At 50.6% G+C, this 11,504-nt stretch overlaps 1 protein-coding gene across 1 annotated transcript in view; it reads right to left on the minus strand.

Annotated features, from left to right (window-relative positions):
- Positions 1–8,321: 8,321 nt before the first annotated feature.
- Positions 8,322–11,504, minus strand: part of LOC121574209 (autism susceptibility gene 2 protein-like) — a 23,196-nt gene continuing 20,013 nt past the window's right edge. The window contains exons 10-16 of the mRNA XM_045222688.1: positions 11,431–11,460; positions 11,263–11,334; positions 10,935–11,070; positions 10,493–10,564; positions 10,312–10,395; positions 9,969–10,200; positions 8,322–9,784 (exon numbers count right to left, since the gene is read on the minus strand). Coding sequence (XP_045078623.1) covers positions 8,755–9,784; positions 9,969–10,200; positions 10,312–10,395; positions 10,493–10,564; positions 10,935–11,070; positions 11,263–11,334; positions 11,431–11,460 — 1,656 coding nt within the window. The 3' untranslated portion in view covers positions 8,322–8,754. The remainder of the gene's footprint in view (positions 9,785–9,968; positions 10,201–10,311; positions 10,396–10,492; positions 10,565–10,934; positions 11,071–11,262; positions 11,335–11,430; positions 11,461–11,504) is intronic.

The raw sequence follows: 11,504 nt of genomic DNA on the forward strand, positions 1-11,504 counted from the left end.
AAAATAGCTGTGCAGCAACGCTCCCCATCCAACCTGACAGAGCTTGAGAGGATCTGCAGAGAAGAATGGGAGAAACTCCCCAAATACAGGTATGTGTCAAGTGCTGATGTAATGTGGTGTGGGAGTCAGGCGCAGGACACCGAAGCTAGTCCAACAGTCTTTACTAGTGAAACACTAGGCAAAATACAATAACGGCCTCAGCACAAAACAGAGGCGAGCGATTACGCAAACTGTGCGTAAACAACGAAAACAACAAACATAGAGAAACACGCAGCACTAACGGACAGGCGTAACAATAACACACAAACTAACCAACACAAAGCAGGCAACTTATAGGACACATAATCAGACACAAACGGACACAGGTGCAATAGACAGACAAAACCAATCAAACATCGAAACATCTAACGGTGGTAGCTAGTACTCCAGGGACGGCGAACGCCGAAGCCTGCCCGAGCAAGGAGGAGGAGCAGCCTCGGCAGAATCCGTGACAGTATCCCCCCCTTGACGCGCGGCTCCAGCCGTGCGCCGACCCCGGCCTCGGGGACGACCAGGAGGACGCGGAGCCGGGCGCGTGGGATGACCACGGTGGAACTCAGTCAGGAGAGATGGATCTAGGATATCCCTCCTAGGCACCCAGCACCGTTCCTCCGGACCGTACCCTTCCCACTCCACGAGATACTGGCGACCCCCCATCCGACGTCTCGAGTCCAAGATGGTCCTGACCGTGTACGCCGGAGCTCCCTCGATGTCCAGTGGGGGCGGAGGGGTCTCTCCTATCTCACCTTCTTGGAGTGGACCAGCTACCACCGGCCTGAGAAGAGACACATGGAACGAGGGGTTAATATTCTTATAATCAATAGGCAGTTGTAACCTGTAACACACCTCGTTCAATCTCCTCAGGACTTTAAAAGGCCCCACAAACCGCCGACCCAGCTTCCGGCAGGGCAGGCGGAGGGGCAGGTTTCGAGTCGAGAGCCAGACTCGATCTCCCGGTGCGTACACCGGACCCTCACTGCGGTGGCGATCGGCGCTCGCCTTCTGTCGACGGATGGCCCGCTGCAGATGGACATGAGCAGCGTTCCACGTCTCCTCCGAGCGCCGAATCCACTCGTCCACCGCAGGAGCCTCGATCTGGCTCTCGTGCCATGGTGCCAGGACCGGCTGATACCCTAACATACACTGGAAAGGGGTTAGATTGGTGGAGGAGTGGCGGAGAGAGTTCTGTGCCATCTCTGCCCAGGGGATATACCTTGACCACTCCTCCGGCCGGCCCTGGCAATAGGACCTCAGAAACCTACCCACATCCTGGTTGACTCGTTCTACCTGCCCATTGCTCTCTGGGTGGTAACCCGAGGTAAGGCTCACCGAGACCCCCAAGCGTTCCATGAACGCCCACCAGACTCTGGAGGTGAACTGGGGACCTCGGTCAGACACTATATCCTCGGGAACCCCATAGTGCCGGAAAACGTGGGTAAATAGGGCCTCAGCGGTCTGTAGGGCAGTAGGGAGACCCGGCATTGGGAGGAGACTACAGGCCTTGGAAAACCGATCCACAACGACCAAAATGGTGGTATTCCCCTGGGAGGGGGGAAGGTCGGTCACAAAATCCACCGAAAGGTGGGACCATGGTCGTTGTGGAACGGGCAGGGGATGTAACTTTCCCCTGGGCAGGTGTCTAGGCGCCTTACACTGGGCGCACACCGAGCAGGAGGACACATAAACCCTCACATCCCTAGCTAACGTTGGCCACCAGTATTTCACGCTAAGGCAGTGCACTGTCCGGCCAATACCGGGATGTCCAGAGGAGGGTGATGTATGAGCCCAATAAATAAGGCGATCACGAACCTCGAGCGGAACGTACGTCCGCCCCACAGGACACTCTGGGGGAGTAGGGTCGGTACGCAATGCCCGCTCGATCTCCGCATCGACCTCCCACACCACCGGAGCCACCAGACAAGACTCCGGCAGTATGGGAGTAGGCTCAATGGACCTCTCCTCTGTGTCATACCGCCGGGACAGGGCGTCCGCCTTACCGTTCTGGGACCCTGGGATGTATGTGATCTTAAAAACAAACCGGGTCAGGAACATGTTCCACCTAGCCTGACGAGGGTTCAATCTCCTAGCTGCCCGGATGTACTCCAGGTTACGGTGGTCAGTCAGAATGAGGAAAGGGTGTTGAGCCCCCTCAAGCCAATGCCTCCACACCTTTAGGGCCTGAACCACAGCTAACAGCTCCCTGTCCCCTACGTCATAATTACGCTCCGCCGGGCTGAGCTTCTTAGAATAGAACGCACAGGGGCGGAGTTTGGGTGGCGTGCCAGACCGTTGCGACAGGACTGCCCCAATACCGGCCTCGGACGCGTCTACCTCAACTTGGAATGGTAAAGCGGGGTCCGGATGCGCCAGCACCGGAGCCGAAGTGAACAGGTTCTTCAGTTTAACAAATGCCCTGTCCGCTTCAGCTGACCACTGCAAACACACCGGACCCCCCTTTAGCAGGGACGTAATGGGAGCTGCCACCTGTCCAAAGCCCCGGATAAACCTCCGGTAGTAATTAGCAAAACCCAAAAACTGCTGCACCTCTTTTACAGTGGTTGGAGTTTGCCAATTACGCACGGCCGACACACGGTCAACCTCTATCTTCACACCAGACGCGGACAACCGATAACCCAAAAAGGAGATGGACTCCTGGAAAAACAAGCATTTCTCTGCCTTGACATACAAGTCATGCTCCAACAGCCTCCTCAACACTCGGCGCACCAGGGCTACATGCTCGGCTCGTGTAGAAGAGTACACTAGGATGTCGTCGATGTATACTACCACACCCTGCCCATGCATGTCCCGGAAAATCTCGTCCACAAAGGATTGGAAGACTGAAGGAGCATTCATTAACCCGTATGGCATGACGAGATACTCGTAATGACCCGAGGTGGTGCTAAATGCTGTTTTCCATTCATCCCCCTCCCTAATGCGCACCAGATTGTACGCGCTCCTGAGATCCAACTTTGTGAAGAACCCGCTCCGCGTAATGACTCCGTCATAGTCGCAATCAGAGGAAGAGGGTAACTGTACTTAACCGTGATCTGATTGAGACTACGGTAATCAATACACGGGCGCAAACCCCCGTCCTTCTTCTTTACAAAGAAGAAACTCGAGGAAACCGGGGAAGTGGAGGACCGTATGTATCCCTGTTCCAAGGACTCGGCTATGTAAGCCTCCATAGCCGCTGTCTCCTCTTGAGACAGGGGATACACACGGCTCCGCGGAAGTGCCGCTCCTGTTTGGAGATCTATCACACAATCCCCCTGTCTATGAGGTGGCAGCCGTGTTGCCCTAGTTTTGCTGAACACAAGTGCTAAATCCTCATATTCAGGGGGAATGCGCATTGCGGGCACTTGGTTCGGACTCTCCACCGAAGTCGCCCCTAAGGAAACACCTAAACATCTCCCTACACACTGGGCAGACCACTCCATAAGAGCCCTCTGTTGCCACGCAATGGTAGGATCATGGGCGCTTAACCAGGGAAGCCCCAGCACCACGGGATACGCAGGAGAGTCGATCAGATAAAACTGAATGATCTCCTCATGACCCCCCTGCGTAGTCATCTTAAGTGGTGCTGTGACTTCTCTGATCAACCCCGACCCCAGCGGCCGGCTGTCTAGGGCATGAACATGAAAGGGGGCTTCCACCGGCCGAAGGGGAATTCCTAACCTAGAACAAAATTCACGATCAACAAAATTCCCAGCTGCGCCTGAATCTACTAGCGCCTTATGCTGGGAATGAGGTGCCACCTGTGGAAATCTCACAGGTATACACAGGTGACCAACAGAGAGCTCTGGGTAAGTGGGGCACCTACTCACCTGAAATGACTCCCCAGTGCGTGGCCTGTTGTCCCCTCTCCCAGGAGACCCTCCCCAGCACCTAGCCGCAGTGTGCCCTCCACGGCCACAGTTGGTGCAGGGGACGGCCCCCCTCGGGTTCTCTCTCCTCCTCTCCCTAACGCCAGCACCCCCGAGCTCCATGGGAATCGGCTCGGAGGTGCTGGAGGGCGGAATGGACGACCCCCATTCGGGACATCTGCGGGTAGCCAGCAGGGTGTCGAGACGGATGGAAATGTCCACCAACTGGTCGAAGGATAGGTTGGTGTCCCTGCAGGCCAGCTCACGACGAACGTCCTCTCGTAGGCTACACCGATAATGGTCGATGAGGGCCCTCTCATTCCACCCCGCATCAGCCGCTAAAGTCCGGAACTCCAGGGCGAACTCCTGTGCACTCCTCTTCCCCTGTCGGAGGTGGAACAGACGCTCCCCCGCCGCCTTCCCCTCAGGTGGATGATCGAACACAGCCCGAAAGCGGCGGGAGAACTCCGCGTAGGTGATGGTGGCGGCGTCTATTCCCCTCCATTCGGCGTTGGCCCACTCCAACGCCTTGCCGGATAGACAGGAGATGAGGGCGGAGACGCTCTCGTATCCCGAGGGCGCCGGGTGTATGGTGGCCAAGTAGAGTTCCACCTGCAGGAGGAACCCCTGACACCCGGCTGCAGTACCATCATATGCCCTCGGGAGCGAGAGCCGAATGCCACTGGGTTCCGGTGCTGGGAGAGGAGGACTGGCCGATGGTGATGGTAAGGTGTACGACGGCGTGGGCACCTCTCCAGTAACCAAACGGCGCAGAGTGTTGGACACCTCGTTCATGGCGGCCCCAAGTTGCCGGATCATGGTGTCTTGATCGCTGATCCGATCTTCCAGCGACTTGGGTGCCGCCGCTGCTCCTGCTGACTCCATTTGGGTGTGTTATTCTGTCAAGGGCTGATGTAATGTGGTGTGGGAGTCAGGCGCAGGACACCGAAGCTAGTCCAACAGTCTTTACTAGTGAAACACTAGGCAAAATACAATAACGGCCTCAACACAAAACAGAGGCGAGCGATTACGCAAACTGTGCGTAAACAACGAAAACAACAAACATAGAGAAACACGCAGCACTAACGGACAGGCGTAACAATAACACACAAACTAACCAACACAAAGCAGGCAACTTATAGGACACATAATCAGACACAAACGGACACAGGTGCAATAGACAGACAAAACCAATCAAACATCGAAACATCTAACGGTGGTAGCTAGTACTCCGGGGACGGCGAACGCCGAAGCCTGCCCGAGCAAGGAGGAGGAGCAGCCTCGGCAGAATCCGTGACAGTATGCCAAGCTTGTAGCGTCATACCCAAGAAGACTCGAGGCTGTAATTACTGCCAAAGGTGCTTCAACAAAGTACTGAGTAAAGGGTCTGAATACGTATGTAAATGTGATATTTCAGTTTTTGTATTTTTATACATTTGCAAAAATGTATAAATCTGTTTTTGCTTTGTATTTTTGGGGTATTGTGTGTAGATTGATGAGGGGGTAAAAAACAATTTCATCCATTTTAGAATAAGGTTGTAACATAACAAAATTTGGAAAAAGTCAAGGGGTGTGAAAAAAAGTCAAGGGGTCCGAATGCACTGTATATAGGTAGGGTTAAAGTGAGTAAGCAACAGCATACATAACAGTAGCAGCAGCATATGTGATGAATCAAAAGAGTTAGTGCAAAAAGGTTTAATGCAGATAGTCCGGGAAGCTATTGGTTAACTATTTAGTTTACTATTTAGCAGTGTTATGGCTTGGGGGTAGAAGCTGTTCAGGGTCCTGTTGGTTCCAGACTTGGTGCATCGGTACCGCTTGCTGTGCGTTAGCAGAGAGAGCAGTCTATGACTTGGGTGGCTGGAATCTTTTTAGGGCCTTCCTCTGACACTGCCTGGTATAAAGTTCCTGGATGGCAGGGAGCTCGGCCCCAGTGATGTACTGGGCCCTACGCACTACCCTCTGTAGCGCCTTGCGGTCGGATGCAGCCAGTCAAGTTGCTCTCAATGTTGCAGCTGTATAACTTTTTGAGGATCTGAGGGCCCATGCCAAATATTTTCAGCCTCCTGGGGGGGAGGAAGGTATTGTCGTGCCCTCTTCACGACGGTGTTGGTGTGTGTGGACCATGATAATTCCTAAGTGATTTGGACACAGAGGAACTTGAAGCTCCCGACCTGCTCCACTAAAGCCCTGTCGTTGTGGATGGGGGCGTGCTCGGCCCTCCTTTTGCTGTAGTCCACTATCAGCTCCTTTGTCTTGATCACGTTGAGGGAGTACAGGAGGAGTCTAAGCATGCACCCCTGAGGGTCCCCCGTGTCGAGGGTCAGCGTGGATCCAGTTGCAGAGGGAGGTGTTTAATCCCAGGTTCCTTAGTTTAGTAATGAGCTTGGAGGGCACTATGGTGTTGAACGCTGAGCTGTAGTCAATGAACAGCATTCTCACGTAGGTGTTCCTTTTGTCCAGGTGGGAAAGGGAAGTGTGGAGTGCAATAGAGATGGCATCATCTGTGGATCTGTTGGGGCGGTATGCGAATTGTAGTGGGTCCAGGGTGTCTGGAATGATGGTGTTGATGTGAGCCATGACCAGCCTTTCAAAGCATTTCATGGCTACAGATGTGAGTGCTACGGGGCGATAGTCATTTAGACAGGTTACCTTGGCGTTCTTGGGCACATGGACTATGGTGGTCTGCTTGAAACATGTAGGTATTACAGACTGGGTCAGGGAGTGGTTGAAAATGTCAGTGAAGACACTTGCCAGCTTGTCAGCGTATGCTCTGAGTATGCGTCCTGGTAGTCCGTCTGGCCCTGTGGCTTTTGTGAACGTTAACCTGTTTAAAGGTCTTACTCACATTGGCTACAGAGAGCGTGATCACAGTCTTATGGAACAGCTGGTGCTCCCATGCATTGTTCAGTGTTGCTAGCCTCGAAGTGAGCATTGAAGCTATTTAGGGCGTCTGGTAGCCACGCGTCACTGGACAGCTCGCGGCTGGGTTTCCCTTTGTAATCCGTGATAGTTTGCAAGCCCTGCCACATCCGACGAGCGTCAGAGCCAGTGTAGTAGGATTTGATCTTGGTCCTATTTTGACAATTTGCCTGTTTGATGGTTCGTCGGAGGGCATAGAGGGATTTCTTATAAGCGTTCAGATTAGTGTCCCGCTCCTTGAAAGCGGCAGCTCTAGCCTTTAGCTCAGAGCAGATGTTGCCTATAATCCATGGCTTCTGGTTGGGATATGTATGTACGGTCACTGTGGGGCCGACGTAGTCGGTGCACTTATTAATGAAGCCGGTGACTGATGTGGTAAAATCCTCAATGCCATCGGATGAATCCCAGAACATATTCCAGTCTGTGCTAGCGAAACAGTCCTGTAGCTTAGCATCTGCTTGATCAGACCACTTCCGTATTGAGCGCGTCACTGGCACTTCCTGTTTGAGTTTTTGACAGAGTTATGGTCAGATTTTCAAAATGGAGGGAGAGCTTTGTATGCGTGCATCTCTGTGTGTAGAGTAAAGGTGATCTAGTTATTTTGCCTCTAGTTGCACAGGTGACATGCTGGTAGAAATGAGTTCCGACTAGCACGTGAACGCAGCAATAGACGAGTTTCCACTAGTAATTACCAGTTGGAGGGCCGTTCAAGTGGATTGTTTCAAGTCGTATGTGGTAAATTCCCACTTCCCACTTGGTTACAAACACAGCATAAAGGGCACGTTCCTGTGCCCAGGCTTTGCTGACGCATGCCAGATCTTGCAATGCCTGGATAGGTATTTTAAATATCAGCTAACCAGATTGCTATAACATATGATGTGATCCACATCATGTTATAGCAATCTGTCAGTAGATGACACAGTTGATGACGTGGTACGAAACCATTGGCTGATGCATGCAATGTCTGAGCAGGGGAACGCGACCAAAGTCTGTTCAAGAATGTTTAAGATATTTTGGGGAAACGTGTCGCTCAGTACAAACCTTCATGCAACGTAGCAAATGTTTAATCGAACTGAACGCACCTCTGGTCACATACACATACAAGTATTTTTACTGACACCCTTGATAAAGATGAGTGAAAATGACTGTATAAATAAATAATTAAAATACTAAACTATATTGCATGCTTAAACAAAATGGAAATTATATTATTTTATACTAATGCAATTGCTCAGAGAAAGAGATTGTTTAGCAAGTTATTTTCTTAAAAAGGTAGGTCAAATTGATTGACACCCGTTTTTAATACCTTTCAATACCTCACCTAGCGAGGATAATGGCACTGAGCTTTTTTCTAAAATGTTTTATGAGTTGAGGAACACATTGAGGGGGTTCTTAGACCATTCCTCCATACAAAATCCTTGAACAATTATGATAAATTAAGATTACAAGGAGTACTGCTGATGCAAGTGAAAATAAAACAATGACTTTTTGTTTAAATAGACATTCTTTATAGAAACAAATGACAGGTTATGTGAATATTTACAGAAGGTAAAAGTCAATAACATTTTCAGGTAAGAAACATTGTTACATTAACCTAAAAACTATCAATCAAGAGGAGAACATATTTTTTCAGATGTACCTATTGATAAATAATGTGTAATAAAGGTGTAACAAACAAATGTACAAATTCATAAAATCTACTTCTGTACACAGAAAGGGAATATAAATCTTACAAACATAAAAAATACTCATATATTACTATCAAATAACATTATCCAACATAAGTTATTCAACAGTTTCTATGCAGACTCACTACTTAAACTTGTTATTTATTAACATATAATCTACAATACACAATTTTTACTTAATGTCATCAAATTGAGTGTGTACTGTATAGAGTCTTGTCACTTATTTCTGAGAGACTTCCATGCTACTGTGCCTCCACCTCTTTGGGATTGCAGGATGGGGTGGGGTCCCCAGTGGGTGGGGCACTTGTGGGCGTGGTCTTTCGAGGAGTGGCAGGTATGCCAGGGGCTGTGGTGGTGGAGATGGGCACCAGAGGGGGTGGGGCACTGACAGTGGCGGTGGGAGGAGTCCTGTTCAGATGACCACTGTGTGGAGCTGAGGGGCTGAGCCTGGGGTACATCACCCCACCCAGGGAGGACATAAAGGTGGGTGTGTGGGCTAGGTGGCCCTCCATGGGAGAGCCCTGGAGCTGGTGCATCCTGGCCCTCTCCTCTGCCTGCCGGTGCCTGTCCTGTAGGTGCGGCTGTGGGTGGGGGTGTTGCTCCCGCTGCTCCCGCTGTCTGTGGCCTCTCTCAAGGTCATAGGTAATATGTACCTGCTGGCTCTGCAGGTACAGGCCTCTGTAGGGGTCTCGAAGTGGGTCCCAGGGGCCCGAGAGGTGAAGGGGCACACGGTGGTCTCGAACTGTTGCTAGTGGACTGACCCCCATGAAGGGCTGGACACGGGCTCGCTCCATTGCACTGAGGCTGCTCACTGGGTGCATGGGGCTCATGGAGAGGGGTAGAGAGTGAGGTAGATGGCTGCTCTGAAGCATGCCTGCAGTGCTTTGATTTGATGAGGGGTGTGGCGCCTGAGAGTGAGGGTGGCCTGGTGGGAGTAAAGGGGTAATCTCCAGTGGGCCACCCATAACCTCTGGCTCATCTCTGTGCTCCTGCTTTATGTTTAAAGGTCCCTTCAGGGTTTGTGTGCTCTCGCTGGATTGGTGGTTCTTCACTGTGTTGTAAGGGTTTGAGGATCCCCTATCCTGCACCTCCAGCGCTGGAGATGAGCTTTGCTTCACTTGGACCCTCCCCAGCGAGGTGCCGTCCCTCTCTGCCTGACGGCCCTGATCAGGGCTGCTCCTCTTCCTCCCTGGGCTGCTGCTGCCAATCAGATTACTAATCTGAAAGCCTGAGGATGTGTGGGTGGACTGATGGCTTCTTTCCAGATAATTTCTATGGAGAGGGGGGTGGGGGGGGGGGGTTAACAGCTGAGAAATATCATGACATCTAGCCTCTTTGTGGTTGGAAAACTAGGCAATTCTTTTAATATCAGATGCTGTTTCAAAATATAAAATCACAACTTTTGAAGGCCTTTCAAGATGGGAAATGCCATCTCTGCACCAGGGCTGTCACTGACCTGTCTCTCTCTGACTCCTCCTTCATAGCAGAGTGATCCCTTTTCTTAGCTTCCCTTTCCCTCTCGCTGCTCTGGACTGTGGGCTTGCGGGCCACATCAGCAGGCCTGGACAGTGCTGGAGGCGTGGGGAAGGAGGGGGGCATTCGGTTCAGGCGGTTCCAGGCTTCCTGAGGGTGGCTGACAAAACCTGGTAACCCATGGCCCTGCCTGTCACCAAACTGGCTGCCTGGGCCTGAGAGATGAAGGATTGATGTAATTTCAATAAAATCAATCAATTCACCAATTTAGTTGAAACAGTAGGTTGCATTATGTTGAGGTCAACTATTTGAGAGCGAAAACCTACCAAGAGATGGGGCACCTAGGCCGCCAAATGCATTAGTTGCCAGTTGTCCAAGGTTTCCATAGTGACTGGCTCGACCAAATGGATCTGAGGAGCATCACAAGAGGAGCACCTCTTAATGGCTGTTGTCTTGTACTTCAAACATCATTATTTCGACGTTGCACCAGCAGCCTATGGCTCTTACCAGTAAGGTGGCTAGCAGGTAGATAGTGGGCGTGATGCGTGGGGGCGCTGAATGGTGAGGCAGACAAATGACCTGTGGAGGGAGAAAGAACAGTAGTGAGCGAATCAACCACACTAACATGGACATACAGGAGCTAAGGAGTGGAGTAAACCAACAAAAGCAGTTCCTACCAAGACCGTAACAATATCATCATAACTGTACAATATCATAACCGTACAATATCACCATAACTGTACAATATCATCATAACTGTACAATATCAGCATAACTGTACAATATCATCATAACTGTACAATATCATAACCGTACAATATCATCATAACTGTACAATATCATCATAACTGTACAATATCATCATAACCGTACAATATCATCCTAACTGCACGTACATCCTCATTTAATATCCACAGTAATGAATAGGACATGGAGTGGGCAGGCTAACCTGAGGAGGACAGGAGAGGTTGGGCCAGGTCATGGCCATAGGACAGTCCAGGAGGAAGACCTGGTGCAGCTGGCCGACTAAACAGGTCCATCTTCACCCCACTCATATTCAGCTGATGTGGATCAAAGCGCATGTGCTGTTAAAGATAGATAGATAAAGTGGGGAGGAGAGTGATGGACAGAGAGAGAGTGAGATTAAAAGCTTAATAGAGATTGAGAGGTGAAGGGGTTGCTGAGACAGGGGAGGATACAGATAGCATTATTTCACTGATTATCGATTTTGGAACTTTCGCTCCAATGAGTGAAATTAATGAACACATCTCGTTCACCTTCATTCTCTGCTGGTGGTGATGAATCTGCCACGCGATCTGGCCATGCATTAGACACCATTTACCAGCCTTCTGCAAGAATAGAAGGAATATAATTTGATTAGTCTTAAACCCAAGGGCTGGAATGCTGTCAACAAGCTTACAGAACGGTGAATGTCATATTCTTACCCTAGCTGATGATCTGAATGGATCAGTTATCTGTGAACAGAGGGAGAACAGAAGGAGAACACAGGAAGGTTAAT

The sequence above is a fragment of the Coregonus clupeaformis genome, chromosome 9 (genome assembly GCF_020615455.1).
Source record: "Coregonus clupeaformis isolate EN_2021a chromosome 9, ASM2061545v1, whole genome shotgun sequence".
Taxonomy (NCBI): domain Eukaryota; kingdom Metazoa; phylum Chordata; class Actinopteri; order Salmoniformes; family Salmonidae; genus Coregonus; species Coregonus clupeaformis.